This window comes from Typopeltis vanoorti, chromosome 12 (assembly GCF_054136105.1).
Source record: "Typopeltis vanoorti isolate ZY-2024b chromosome 12, IOZ_Tvanoo_1.0, whole genome shotgun sequence".
NCBI lineage: Eukaryota > Metazoa > Arthropoda > Arachnida > Uropygi > Thelyphonidae > Typopeltis > Typopeltis vanoorti.
Window position 1 is genome coordinate 32,048,619 of NC_143560.1, and position 16,239 is coordinate 32,064,857.

The 16,239-nt window shown below is 35.4% G+C and overlaps 1 protein-coding gene across 1 annotated transcript in view; it reads left to right on the forward strand.

Moving 5' to 3' along the window:
- The first annotated feature begins 375 nt into the window (after positions 1–375).
- The window catches only part of LOC150100666 (sodium/potassium/calcium exchanger 2-like), a 129,321-nt gene continuing 113,457 nt past the window's right edge, over positions 376–16,239 (forward strand). Inside the window, exon 1 of the mRNA XM_090401852.1 lies at positions 376–1,173. Coding sequence (XP_090257978.1) covers positions 376–1,173 — 798 coding nt within the window. The remainder of the gene's footprint in view (positions 1,174–16,239) is intronic.

Genomic DNA, 16,239 nt, shown 5'->3' on the forward strand with positions numbered 1-16,239 from the left:
TGTACGTCTCTCTCATTAAAAGAATTTAATTTGCAGACATACCGAAGTAAATATCAGACTTTACTTTATGTACGTAGAGTTTATTTAACTAAATAATTAACAACCACTTAACTATTATTAATGATGAAATTAAACTACAGAGAATGCCTCTAAGAAAATGTCATTTTTTATTATTTTCACAGGATGAAGGGTCGAATTGATAATTCTTCGGACACCCCAAAACCACACTACGTGGTATCTACGAGGAGGGTAGAAGGAAGTACAGAAGAATCTGGTACGGTGAGGAGGTAGTGGTTCACTGCAGACTTCGTAACAGCACTCAAGCCCAAACTCGTGCAACTATCGCAACCGACATCGATCACACTTGCAAACAAGATGCCGTCGAAGGTACACAGACGAAGATGGCGAAATCCAGTCCTTGTGTTTCTTTCGGGAATGTTCGTGATAGGGTTGTTTTCTACTCTTCGTAATCCTCTAGTTAGTAGCACGCTAGAACCCGGTGCATTACCCTTCACCCCTTCCTGCAATGGATTGTCTACTCACCGACATCTTCTGAGTGACAAACCCGATAACACCAACAACAACAACACTCAACAATTCCCAACAGATCTGTTTACGAAAAAGCAAAGACAACAAGGTGCTGTCATTCTACACGTACTAGGAATGGTCTACATGTTTGTCGCATTGGCAATCGTCTGCGATGAGTTTTTTGTGCCCTCCTTGGATGTCATAACGGAGAAGCTTGGGATTTCTGAAGATGTTGCCGGTGCCACATTTATGGCTGCAGGAGGTAGCGCACCGGAACTATTTACAAGCATTATTGGCGTGTTCATTAGTTATGATGACGTTGGAATCGGGACTATTGTAGGGTCTGCCGTGTTCAATATCCTGTTTGTTATTTCGATGTGTGCTATCTTCAGCAAGTCTGTGCTGGAACTCACTTGGTGGCCCTTATTTCGTGATTGCACGTTCTACTCTATTATCCTCATCATTTTGATGGTCTTCTTCAGTGACAGTACCATCAAGTGGTACGAGGCAACAATACTCTTGTCGTGTTATGTGGCCTACGTCACGTTCATGAAGTTCAACGAGACGATTGAAAGGTTTGTCAAGAAACTTTTGCACCGAAATAAAGTTACACGAGTTGGTAGCACAGACCAGTTAATGCCTCACGTAAGTACTGCAAATTTTACTTTCTCTGCTTTTTTTATTTTTTTATTTATATTCTGTACCTTCACTTGTACCAAGAGTACTCTCATTGTGCATTAAAAAATCACAAATGTATTTTTCCCACATTATGGCATTCTGATGTAGTCGATATATTACGTTCGTCCTTCTGGTCGTTTACTTAAATTGCATCCTTCTTTACCTGAATGATTTGCCAAGGTTTTGCATTAAACATTTACGTCTCCACTTCCATTAAGTTCGTGTTATAGCCAGGAAACCTCACAGGTAATCTCTCCAAGGAAAACTGCAGCAAACTATTCTGATCTTAGTAACAATGCTGAAGTAGGAAACTTTTCATTCGCTGTTTGCGTTCTTCATGTGGTATTGTTGTGAAACAATGGAAATTTCACGTAAAAGTTTTGTTGTTTTATGTTAATTGGAGATATGTTTGGTTTTCACCGAGAATGAAAGGGATATGACCTAATAGAAGAAAGGATATAGGAATAAAAGAAATTTAGAATTCTTTGTATTTTGACCAGTGAATAATTTACTTCCAAATATATTTCACTAATATACCTTTTGAAAGTATTAATATTTATTAATGCAAATGCTGCTAACAATGTTTGTAAGAAAAAAACTCTGAACTACATTTTACCAAAATATTTTTAATTTTATCATTAAGAAAGTCGTAAATAAAACATTGAAATTTCTTTTCCTGTTGTTTTATACCTAACAATAGTCTTGGATTATTCAAAGTCTTCTGATTGATTATATTCATAAAATATTGAACTTATGCTTTCTGACAGTAGATTACTGACGAAATATTGAACATATTTAATTGTATATTCCATTTAATGCTAGTTTTACTATGTTCTTTTGTTGTGATTTGCTGCTATTTTATCAAACGATCTGGTTCAGCCATTTCGTGATGAGTTGCAAATAGCATTGTTGTCGAGTGACGTCATTGAATATCACTGATTAGCATAAATTATTATTTTAATTTAGTTTGTATACTACAAAACCGTGTAATTGTAAACCATTGTTAGCGATACGGTCAGTCGTTTGGATGTATTTCTTCTTTCATTCAATACTATATCAGTAATAAAATATAGATAAAGTTTTTATACAAGTAATTACCTCCATATAACCAAACACCTAGTAATATTACGAAAACAATAATATACACTAAAATTATGTAGGACAGACAAACAAACAAACAGAAAAAGATAATTGAAAATAACTTAAGAACGAACAGGGCGTTTCAGTTTCGTTCGAGTCAGCTAATTTAGTGACCATTTTCTTTAGTGTTGGATTTCGGGCAATCGGCCACATGCAGAAATAAGAGTGTTCCAAAACAAAACACGAAGAAGTAATTAAGGGGAAGTGACCAACATGGCTCTGAATAAAAGAATAATGGAAAGAAAAGAATTGAGATAATGGAGAGAAAGAGAAATACACAGTAAAGAATAAAAGTAGAAAAAATAGCAAGGAAAGAAAGGCTAATTGATGTACTCAAAAAAAGAGTTTATTTTGCATCTTTGTGATTCTTTGAATTCTTCATTAATTATGTTGATTGTTTATGTAACAGCTAAAGTAGTGACGAGGTATCCAAATTGTCTTTCTTTATTAAAAAAATGTTTCTTTGTATGTATGTGTGAGTGCGTAATGGGGAAAATAGTTGGGAAAACGCCAGTATTCTTTGATTTGAATAAAACATGCATCCTCTATACGGGTTCGAATCCCGTATACAATCCGTGTGCACTTTTGAAAATGGTTTCAACTGAATCTATGTTGACTAATTTCAGAGGGAAGTGGTAAGGTGTTTTCCTACTGTAAACTCTTGATTTGTTGAGCTCTGTGGTGTTTAATTCCAAACAAATCAATGCAATACATAAATAAAGATCCTGTTGATAATGTTAGAATGGCTTTATGCAACATGAATTAGAAATAAGATCTTGTAGCTCAAGACCATTTTTTCTAGTTCGATATGTAATATATTATTAATGTAATCATATTTACATAATTACTGCCAACTTCGATGGCACAGTTGATTAAAGCTATAGGTGTTTATTGTTGTTATTTTCAATTAATTTGTTCCTTTATAAGATCTAGCTTATTTAAAGGTGATGCCGATATTTAATGCATAGGCATCACCTTATTTAAAGGTGATACCGATGCATTAAATATCTGTATAAAGAAGCATTGTACAACGTAATTTCTCTATACACATTCTGCATCAATAGGAAGACCAGATGTTGATAAAGAACTACACGCGTTAATATACGCCCTTAGTGCAAGAACAGACGATGGAATTCTCTTCAAATGTGTGGCAGACCATTCACTAAGCGAACATAATGATGCACTAATACGAAGTACTTATCACTGCTGATCCTTGTGCCCGTTAGTGTAAAGATGTTCATAGCATGTCTTTCTTCATCATCTCTCTATTCCATCTTCAAACTTTAAGGCTGCTTTTTTTTTATTACAAATCGTGTTAGTTAAATTTTTAAGACGTTGCATCTTTAATTTTTGATATTCGTTGTAATAAATGGCTTTCTTTCTTTCTTTCTAAAAACCTTGAGTTATGAACCGGCATTTGATGGTACACATCGTTTATCACAGAACACGTAGTCAGCTGGCTGCCCCAATTCTTCTTGCAAACGTCTAGAAGACGCCAGCGTTCTTGCCACTAACCACCGTAGGTGATGGCAAGAATGCATTACCGGTTCGTTAGTGAAACATTATGATTATGGAACGTTTGAGTTACTTATCACACTCTTTTGCCTTGGATTATTCGTACATGTCCATGCGTGGCAACGTCATTACTATTAAAGGAAATGCAGCCAAGTATTTCCGGTTTACATGTATGAAGGAAAGTAGAGGAGAATACAGCGTCTTATGAATTTTAAAGAACTGGGAGCGAGTGGAACAGAGATGTAAAATTCTCTGACGTTTTCGATTGAGAGAACAAAATGAGATGAAAGAGATGGTAAAAATTATAACTAATTTTATTTGACAAGAATTGATTTTTTTGTATATGTTTAATAAATGCTTTTGGTGATATTATTATTATCTTTAATTTTAGTCGAAATTTAATAGGAAAGTTACAGTAGGAAATAAAATTGGCCTTACATTTATTTACGTTAATAATTGCTAAAGTAAGTGGTTTGAGGCATAGTGTGTGGTTAAGCATATTTAAAATTATTTTGTATTCATAAATTTCCACGCCAAGTAAGAGCGTGGTTCATACTGAGCGAAGAAAACAGCGCTACTACACAGTAGGACTCAAACCTAGAACTGATGGAGAAGTAAAATAATCTTTAAGCTTAATCTTTAATCAATGGTGGATTTTCTCCTATTCTATAATTCTTAAAAATGTTATTAATTGAAGTTCGGGTGCTAAAGTCGTGATTAAATGAAGACACGATAAATAAGTGAATTTTTTTCCACACCATTTACGCTGCAACTCATAGCAAGGTCAATAAGACCCACATAATATTTTTTTCCCTTTCATTTTAATTTTGTTATAATCGGGGACTCTTCCACCTGCTCAAACCATCGTCAACCTTCGGTCATGGAATATCATATGAATTTTTAAAATTTCATTTTATGTCGGGACCTATTTATCTTTTTTTTTTTTTTACAGAAAAAGTCATAAATAAATTTAAGATTTTTTGAAGTTCTAATTCAATAATTGGTTGAATGTGTCAAAACGTAAAAGAGGAATTTGTGTAGAATTATGAAGATATGATAGCTTGTTATGAATCCCTCTGTTTATATTACAATCATGGTTTCCAGCATCGATGAATCGTGGATTCGATGGACGTCTTTATATTTCTATATACATTTGCTGAATTTCTAACAAACTTTTATATTCGGAATTTCTATTAAAAATCATTCTGCTTAGTTGTGTGTGTGTGTGTGTGATATTGTAAAACCATTCGGTTTTGCCCTTCTGTTTAGCTCCGCTACGGCTTGACGAATTTTGATGAAATTTGAATGCATTTACCTTGACTAACATTTATGGAAATAATTCAGTCAATTAGGTTGTAATGAGACTATTTAAATGAAAAGGAGTGGAAGAAAAGAAGCTGGCCACATTGTGAATGTATTTTAGTGGAAGATGAATTTCACTTTTGGTGTAAGATCACCCTCTGGCATATTAAAGATCTGAAATTGCTCGAACAAGTTCCATGTTTGGTCTTTAGCGTGGTGATTTCAAATGATCTACTCCTCATCCACTAAAAGAACTCATTCTAATGGACGTATAACTTCCTTAGTGAGATTCACATAAAAAAAATAGAATTAGGTAAAATTATTGAAAATTATATGCTAATATTTTACCAAATTTTCGCGATCTCAATCAGTGTTGAAGATACTATTTAGTCCGAAAGACCTGGGTTCGATTCCCGTCAGTGACGTGAGGAAACCTTTATGTGGTCTATTTCGACGAAAGGCGAGTTAGCCGGTTTCATACAGAGATAGGTCCTCCCCCCGGAAACTCGTGTTTTTCGTCCCCCAGCAGCAGAGAAGTGACGAACCGGTGCATTAATTCGTCATTAGAGTTGAGTTCCCTCCTCAAATGAGGGGGGGGGGGAACCCGTCCTAGGACAGATGAGAAGGATAGGATAGGATTCGGCTGATATTTAGAAGCTGAAATATTTACGAACTATTTATCATTTACTAAAAAGAAATAAATAAATAAACGATTCTAAATAGCATCTATTCATCATAGTTTCGGGTTTTGTTTTCCGAAAAATTATGACTTTTTCTCTTCTTCATATTTCTAGATAGGAACATACGAATCATCCACTAAGTTCAGGTCATTTCTGGTCATCGAACCTGTCCAAAAAACTTTGCAGTTCAACATCCACACGAAATGCATTTTGAGATTGGAAACGTTAATAACAACAACTACCAGATGAAATACTTTAACATGTGCATATACGCGCGTGATCAGAGAAACAAACAACACATTATATGTAAATTTACAATCATGCAAATTAAATCATTAAGAATAAAATATATCAAATTTGTAGAAAATATAAATCAAAGAAAAATCTTTCAAATGATAGGAATGATCCACAGCTAAAATTTTTAATATTTCTACAGACTTCTCCCTGCATAAGCAGTTAACTCTGTAGTGTAGGCATACAATGATTAGAATATCAGTTTATTCGATTTATAATATCATCTGCTTTTAGTTAAACCTTAACCGAAATGAAATATTTCTCATCTTTAGACATTTTATCTGTGCTTATAGTTTAAGTAAGAATAGATTTTGAATTTTTCTCATTTCCCACAAGCAAGGACATATTATGGTTGTTTGCAGCGTGTAGATATAATATTGCAAATTCTGTACAGATAGATGATCAAGAGGTGCAGTCAGAATAGCGACCATACCATTTGCTTCGAAAGACTTCCAAATTCCCTTGTGAATATTCGAAATAAATAAGGGGGAATTGTCCCGTTTCATACAGGAGTTTCATCCTACCAAATACAAACATGACAGAGAATACACGTAGTCCACAAACAGAGCTTCGTGTTCATATTGTTCTTCTTTTCTACGTTGGGTTCATCTCCCCCCCCTCATCATCATTCATCATCTTCTCTCATGCAGGATTTATCATAATTACAACTTGCAAAGTTTGTATTTGTTTTCCCTCGATCTTTTCGCTAAAACTAGCTGAGATAATAACAGTACAATTTCTTTATTGCTGTTGTCTCTCATATGGTTCACCATGATGAAAAACAAGATAATTCAATGATAATTGCATTCATTGTCCTGGAACCGGAAATTTATCCCGTGACGTTTGGTAGGATAGCGTCTCTATATTCGAATGCAGTAAATACATAAGTATTAAATGAATCCATTGTAAAAGAATAAAGTAATAAGCAAACAACAATGGGCGTTTCAACGGATTCAAATAGGATCTGTAATTTTGTATTTGCTGCATTCGAATATAGAGACTCTATCCTACCAGATGTCACGGCAAATATATTTTAAAAGATGCAAATATATTTTAAATGTACTAGTGTGCAACAACGGAGCATTTGCAAGTGATATCAGATAGCAACGTACTATTGAAGAAATCGAAATCCGCGAGTGAAGCTAAATCCTCTAAATAAGACCGGACAGTTCTAAAATTAGCAAATGTTCGTCTCTTAACAAAGTTGGTTACCTCATATTATTTCGAGGACCCATAGAATCGACTTCTGGACAGTGAACAGCACCAGTCGCGTGCCAATAAGTATTTCTATTTAAGAGCAGCAAGCTATGAATTTTCACAGTGTGTGTGTGGGGGGGATGAATGCCTGGCAAACTTTCGTTTACCTGAGCATGCTGTCTCAACGATTAAGTTGGAGGTGGCACTGAAATAATATTAGGATTGCTTCTGGCATAACATAAGCCTACTGGTCGAAGCGAATGGAATCATGACCTCTAGGTCGTACACCAATGTTCAGAGTAATTATACTTGTCATAAAATGTTACCGTATTTCTTTCAATTGTACAAAGCATCTGTGGGATGAACTGAAAGTTAGATGTAAAGCACAATCGAGAAGGCCTTCTCCTGTGGAACTCACCAGGGATTTCAATGAGTTTACCACAGAAATTAGTAGAAAGTCTTGCGCTATGTTGACTTTGTAATTACAGAAAAAGACAGGATAAAACAGGACAAGAGCTTAATAATTTCTGTAAATAAAGATATTTGTTTGCATCTGTGAGAATCCTATGACGTTTGTAGGACAATGTACATTCTGAGTAGATAGTTTATTAATAAAAACCTTCATTCGTTTCATTATCATCATCATATTATATACCTATTCAGGGCTATATAAAGCTGAGATGGATAGAGAGAGATTTCTATACTATCTCATCGAAAATATCAGGACATCCCTTCGTAGTAGTGGATATGGCTATATACATCATAACCATGACTCATAGGTAAAAAGGAAGTGCACGGTCCTGAAATCTCATACAGAAAACATTAACAGTAAAATGGGCGTACTGAACAGCTCAGCGACAACATCATAGGATACCATCTTTGCAACCACTCGGTTTGGAAAATATCTGCCCCTTCTGCAGCTGTCCTGATAGATTGTAAGTGATTATATTATGAACGGAAATGACTAGCAGCAATAACACTACAATTGTGACCTGGTAACCCATATAAAATCACAGAGCGGTACCTCCGAATGTTGAAGCGCGTGGCGCTAAACAATCGCCTGTCTTCGAATGGAAGACTCGCTACCGAGTTTCGAAATGCCACTGCAAGTAACGCCAACACCAAAACTGTTCATCGGGCGCTGAGAAATATGAGTTTACATATCCACGCAGCAGCCATACACAAGTCTAATATCAGAAAAGGCAACGTCAAGCGTCGAGTGGAGTGGTGTAAAGCTCGCTGCCATTGGTCTCTGGAGTGATGTCTCCTGCACCAAACTTCATAAGTTTGGTGCAGGAGACATCGTGGCCTGGGGCTGTGTTGCATGGTTCCGGCTACCCCTTAGTGAAAGGGAATCTTAAAGCCGCAGCCTATAATGCCATTCTAGACAGTTCTGTGCTTCCAACTTTATTGCAGCAGTTCGGTGAAGACCCTTTCCTATATCCACACGACAATGTCCCCACCCATACAGCGTGTTCTACAACAATGAAGAGATGGCTATTGAAGAAGTTGTGATGGATGGGAATAGGTTACAGACAGACCTAATATCATAAATAAACTCCCACACTTGTTCCGATAATGGATCACTAAACAGAAAACAGAGCAAGGAGCTAACAGTGGCTCTAGTGATGAAGAGTGTTTGTTTATGTGAGAGGTGTACAGGAGTGAAAATCATGCCCACTAAAGTTAAGATGATATTTATGAAATGTGGACATAGCATGATGACGGTCAGAGTTAATTGTTTCATGGCTGTGTAGTAGTAGACAGCTTCAATGACCCCTATTCTTGTCAACTAAAAAGGGGGGGGGGCTATGAGTACTGTGTATATCACAACAGATACTGTACCTTCCAGGTGTAGCGAAAGCTCTGCAATCGGACTAATTGGACCAATTCTAGAAGTTCCAGTCTAGTGGCATGAATTAATGGACCAACATACTAAATACGAATAATGCATGGGTAGTAATAGTCGTGGCTGTAATGGGCTACAGAGGTTGATATATTATTTTCTTTCATACGATTGAAAAGAGAGAGATATCATACTTGAACATTGTACTTACATGGATACTTCCAAGAAGACAATATGTAATTTAATGTGGACGCGATCACCTGAGAATGTCTTTGCATAAGTTTCTGAATCATCTACATTCGAGGCTTGAGAAAATCCTTGGAAAATTTTAGGTAATGCTTCTAAAACACGTGTTTAAGTTCATCTCTAAAAAAAGATCTTGGTTCTTTTCCTGTAGCTTTTTATAATGCTCATCTTGACTTTCAAGTTAAGCATTTAATAGGCATAATCACATGACATCTACACCATCCTCAGTTTCCTAAAAAAACAAGGCATCATATTTCATTCAAAACATTACTTTTTGTTCCAAATAGTAACTCTGTGAAAATCACAAATCCAACCAACCTTGGGATACTGTTCTCACATTTGAGTGGTGCACAAAAATCTAAAAATTCACGATGCTGTTCAGTAGAAAATAGTTCACCTAATATACGACCCCTGTAACATAGACTCTCTTCAGCCACTGTTTCATAGATAATGACGTTTCATATTTTTAACGTAAGGTAATTCTCCAAAGAAGCCTCCACCTTTTCACATGACCCCTGCCTACACACGACATGGGAGTAAATGGGAGTAATATGTATATATAGCGCTGACGCCCACCCCTCCTGAGGAAAACGGTAGCAATTCTGTCATTAATTACCGATGCCCAACAATCTAAAACCGTGGGTGGTGCATGTAAGTAGCAGCAGTGCCATGTTTTGTGCTAATTATAACTGTAGTGGGATATTTATGATTGTAACAGGTGTGGTTTTAATTACTACTCTAGAACATGAAACTGTGTTCATAGACAAAGGTAAAATTGTAATTATTATGGGTACAAAACTATGTCGGAATACTTTTGCAAGTCTTTCAGTACTGTTACCTAGCTGTTCGTCAAAGGAAAATATTTGTTGGCTATTCCACCCATGGGATTTAATACAATAAAACAAGTCACACAGCAGAACTGGGCACGTAACTTCACAAATGACAGAATGAGAAATATAGGCGGTGTATCCATCGCGTTCTTCGGACTTCGATCACAGCCACTAAAATGAAAACAAAATCTTTATAATAGGAGCTTCCAACACAGACCAGAACATATGAACCAGAGTTTTTTTTTCTACAGAAATACCTCGCTAATAGCTACCATCTCGTCATGTGAAATTACTCTGATCCAAAAAAAGATGCATCGTAGAATGTAAACTACAAAAGCACAGTTTCTCGAATCAATTTCGCAATTTTTCACACACTTCTTAAGGATATAATTCTCTTCGAGTAATCATATATTCGAGAAAAATCCTCACTGTTAAGTGTCTACGAAGAAACATGAATCGAACTTCTATTGTTATAGTAACAAGAATCCGTTGAAATCGATGAGTGCGATGAAATATTTCATGTTATGGATTCTCATTTATGTTTTCAATGGTATTTTACGATAAAGAGATATTCTACACAATTCAAATAATATAACACGAATCTATGATGTCATCGAAATTATTCTAAAACTCATGTTTAATGCAGAGTTTAATGCAAGTTATTTTAGCAGTATAATTGGGCTTTATTACCTAATGGTTATGCACAAAAAATACGAAACTAACTTAAAATTATTCTCTTTGAGTAAATCTGTTATCTGTTTATTTTTATATTTTTCTTATTTTCTATGAAAAAGATATAAAGTAATGGCGCTAACTTTATCTAATAGAAATATTAATATATAAGCTTAACTATTTTAATTATCTTTTCATCCTGGTTATGATGTACTAATGTTTGAGCGTTATTTTGTGGATTCATTGTGAAACATATTCCAAGAATTCACTTTATGCTTAGTTTACAATCATTAATTTTATTGGCGTTGTGTTAGCATTATATGTAGAATGTACGTGCATTTGCAAATGCAACACATATCTTTTAGCATGCATTACGGTAATGAACTGCAAATATCATTCGTTACAGTAATGTATGGCAAAAAATATAGCTTCCAATAGCACACTATCGACAAATATCATAAAATATTTCGGTGTTGTTAAAATATTCAAAAGATTTGCAAACACATGAAAGACAATACGAACATGCATATTTGAACTACGCTATCTAAAACAACTTATGTCGTAATCGATTAATTATGTTGCTATGCACGTGATGATAGTATAACTTGATCATTTCCTTTCTCTGTCTATCGCGAACATATTTAGATTTTAAAAAAATACATGGAAGTATCAGCGTATCTTGTATTCGAATTAAACACAAATATTCCAAATTATTAAGCGTATACACACTAGCTAATCAAACGAAGATTATTTGTATAATTACAATCAGATTATTTGTAGAAACGGACAGTAAAAAAAGTAAATTTGTGTGGTCAAATATTAAGAAATGTATAATCACTTCTGTTCTCCTAAAGCATCTTTCTTGTTACTTTTATTACTTCAATACTTTTATTCTATATTAGCGAAACTTCAATTTATGATGTTCCACAGAAGATGAAACTTGCAACACATTGTGTTGCAAGTTTCATCTTCTGTGGAACATCCTTCACTCAACCACTCTTGGTCTCGTGTACTTGGACCCAAATGGCACCCCCCCCCTCCGTTCTGTTTTTTTCTTCCTTAGTCAAATTACTGTCTTCATCTTCATCCAAATTCTTAGTTTACACCGAAATTTGCAACCTCTAAGAAAAACATCGACAAATCCGAATTTAGAAAATATAGAAATCTTGCCTCTGGAATAAATGCCAATCTTACTTTGTAGTTTCTTTCTTACCAAGTCGGATTCGTATCCTAACTAATATGCAAACAAAAACCTTTATAAGGATGATTTTCATCCTGCAAAACAGGAACACTGCCCAGAGAAATGGTCATAATTAACAGACGAAATACACGTACCTTGTAGTCTTAGTTTCTTCGGTCTTAATTCCAAATAGTAACAACAATTCTCATGAAAGCACGGTTTTATGAATCTATCTCGGATATTCCTCTGTCTTATCCAGATAGCATGGATATAACATCCGTTTAAGTAAATCAAACTGTCTAGCATAATTTTTCTCCTCCATTTTTACATAGAAGACGCAGTCAAATGTTACTCGTCTGTTAGTAAAATATCAGAAACGTTCCGAATGGCTTAGTTATCAAAACTCATCTGGAGTGTGAAGTTATCTTCAAATATGCTAAAATGTCTGCTTCATAATTAATACCCTTTCCATATTGTCTGTATATTCTGCTCTACTCTACTCTACTCTCATCCAGCTACCGCTCCAAAAGGAAGATGGGATGAAAGTGCCATCCAACTCTGCCCATTCTTCACATCTAAGTGTTTTTTTTAAATAACTGAGGTCATCGGTAGTCATATTTCAACACCAAGCCCAACATTACCAAATCTTCCAATTTTAAAACCCACAGCAAACATTCATACCGTCTCATACTCAGCAAATTGCCGACGTACGGTGTGAATTCCACTCTTTGTAACTTACCGACCAGTTTCCTCCTGGCTGTACGATGCATGTAAAGACAGATAGATTACTCTCGTCACCACCACCACACCCACACCAGCGAGAAGGTTCCTCAGAGATCTGTTTTCATCAAACATCTTCCTTCTATATATACGAGTCTCTCATCAATCTCAAACCTCTATTCGTAATTTGGTTATTAATACACATACCGGAGACTGAATTAGAAATTTTTATTTTACGTATAGACAAGCGATTATCATTCTGACCCTCTTGAAATCTCTGTACATATTCGGTGAGCTATAGGTCTGGAAAAGCCTTCATTATATGCTTCGGTCAATTGCTGCACACGGAGAAGGTTTGTTTGTCCGTACAAGCCTTCTCAGACGTTCCTGACAGACTGTCCTTAGGACCGCAGTTACGCCTCTTAGACAACGAACAGAGGTTATTTTTCCACTGATTAGACACCTGGGATATCTCACATTTTGAGAAACCAGTCAGCTCGGCTGTTTACAAGATCGTGGCTTCAATCTGATGGGCATCCACAATAAGCATTTTATCGAATTCCGGAAGGTCCTTTGTTTTTCCCCTTTGTGATCAACGCTATTGACGATTACTGAGCAGCAACATTCTTAAATAGTTGCCCGGAACGCGTGGCGACGCACGTGATTAAATTTTTTACATATAAGATGCGTAAGTGATATTTACGTATATCTACATAAACGTTCTGCAGCTTGACAAAAGCATTTTAAGTTTCAAGATCTTCCACAAGATCTCCACGACATTCTTTAATTGAAAGTGAGCATCCATAATACTCCTCTCTGAAGATAAAATTTCTTTTCTTGCCTCTCTCTCTCTCTCTCTCTCAGACACACACGCACGTACTATTTAAAAAGAACTTCAATTTCTTTCTCTCCTTTTCTCTCCAGTTAACTGCACAAACACGACAATGCATGCTACGATATAAATCGCTGATGTGTGGAAGTGATAAACCAACTATAAAACAGCTTGTTTTGTGAAAAGTAAAATAACAGATGTCATGACATTACCGCAAATCAACATATTTGTGGATGTTTAGAAGCCAAACTTGATATACTGTCTATACTACTTTCACACACAATAACTAATTAAACAATTCAGCAAATGAAATGTCAGTTAAAATCAGCGTAAGTGATTTTAATTGAAATTTGCTATGCATAGCGATTTTGCTGTGAGGTGGTAAGATACGCTTATACCAATTATCACAGTAACTGAAATACCCTTGTGGAGTTACACTATTTGGGGGGAGGTTTGAATATTTTATAAATAAATGACTTTTATCTCAGAAGAGACCAAGCTCATTTATCTCTAAAGTTTTGAAAATCGGAAGGTATCAGATTTCATCATCACTGCAGTAATCGAGTGCATTTATACGGTGTGATAGACGAAAAGTTATGTTCGTAGTCCTGATTAGTATTTCTTTTTATATGACTGTATGCGTTCTACGTTAAGTCCATTTTCAGAATATAATGATTAAAACTCCAAGTTTCTTCCAACAACAACACCAAACAAAAACTACTTCTGTTTAACGTACGTTAGAAATCGAGACTTTCTTGAATCAATAATAGAAAGTTTTGAAGTTCTTCAAATCAGACTTTAATCGAATCTATAACATCCAAAAATCTTTCTTCGGCATGCTAAGTTGCACTGAAAGTCATGGTGATTCTGTGTAGTAATGCATATTTTACGTGTTGTGAAAAATATTTACAAATATATGTATTAATTCAGAATTTTTTGAACACATTGTTAATAGTTTATTTGATTTTTTAAGATCATTGAATTCTCTGTTGTTTCCATGTATACGCAGTGCAGAAGACAGGGTGCGTCTTTTATCAACTAGGATACACTACATACTCGCAAACCGATTCTTTCAATGCGTTTATTCTTTCTGTAGATACGTGTGTTCTCTGGTCGCTAGTTTGCTTATTTTAGTGGATGAAAACGTGAGTTCACTGAGTTAACAAAATGCACTACTGTTTCTATAGGAGACTACTTCACTTTAAAATAAAATACAAAAATTCTTTACAATCGTATTTCGGATTTGAATTAGGGTCTTTAAGAACCTAAAAGCTAACTTTGCGAAAGACACTCCACTGCCTCCGTTTAAAATTCTAAAATAATACAAATGTGTACTGTATTTAATGCATTTGCAGATTATGTCATTAAAATGCACTTATTTAAAACGTGGAAAACATCATCACTAATACTTTGTAGGGTTTTAAAATCCCCGACCGATCAAGTATTTTTCGCTGCCAAATCCTATTGATTGTGTTTGGTTGATTGTATGCAACATCAACCGCAAAAGTGTTCAAGAAAATTGAACCACCATTGCAGGAGCATTGTTTATTTGACATTTTATCCTACAATGGATAAAATGTCACGCAGTGTGACATTTTAGCCATTGGTGTTGGTGTTGCATACAATCAACCAAACACAATAAACATCTAATATCCAAGTTAATGACGTGGTACAAATGCATCATACTCTACTTCAAAGCGCCGCACTTCGAAGTAGACCATGATGCATTTGTACCATGTAATTAAGTGACCTTTTGCATTCTAGGATTGATGAAACGGGAGGGTGTTCGTATAAAAGCTGCTTTTCGCATTGAATGACTTCTATTAGAATGTTCGTCCGCCTCTCTCGGTGAAGGTATTGATGGTATAAATTGAAAACTTTGACTTTTTCTGTGATAAAGAAACTTTGATTGGTTTATGCTGTTGAAGTATTCTTCTTATCAATGCGAATAATAGCTGAAATTTCCTGAGAGGAATGAATTACTTGGTGTTGTCATGTTCTGAACTATTCGGTCACACTTCTATGACAGAACCGGCAGGTAGTATGTAGCGGAGGAGTCATTGAGTCACATTCTCCACAGTGCGTAGACGTCCAGTTTAATGGCTGTATCTTCATTCCAGTCCCAGTGTTCCAAACGTGCTGAGATTTACAGAAATGGCAGGTGAGGTTTAGGTGATAAGATGCCCACCTAAGTCACCCTGCGCCAACTCAAAAACAATAAAAGAATAAAAATATCTTTCTTATGATGGTGCTGTGGATATTAAATGCTTGTTATGCGCCATTAAATGCAGTAAACATTTGTATATTATTAGCATTTGACATGAACAGTCGAGTTTCCGCAACTCGTTCGCGAGTTTTGACGTCACGTTTTTGGAAAGACATCTTTCGATTTCGGCAGTAATCTTTATCAACCGATTGTGAGTTTGGTAATTTCGAACAGAGATGTAAGGTATTTTGTTATAATGAAAAATTAATTCCTTAGCGGGAGTATTTAATTTAGATGAGAATCTCATAATTCAGAGAAAACAAAATTATCCAATATATACATTACATTGACAAAAGTATTTGGACACCTTAAG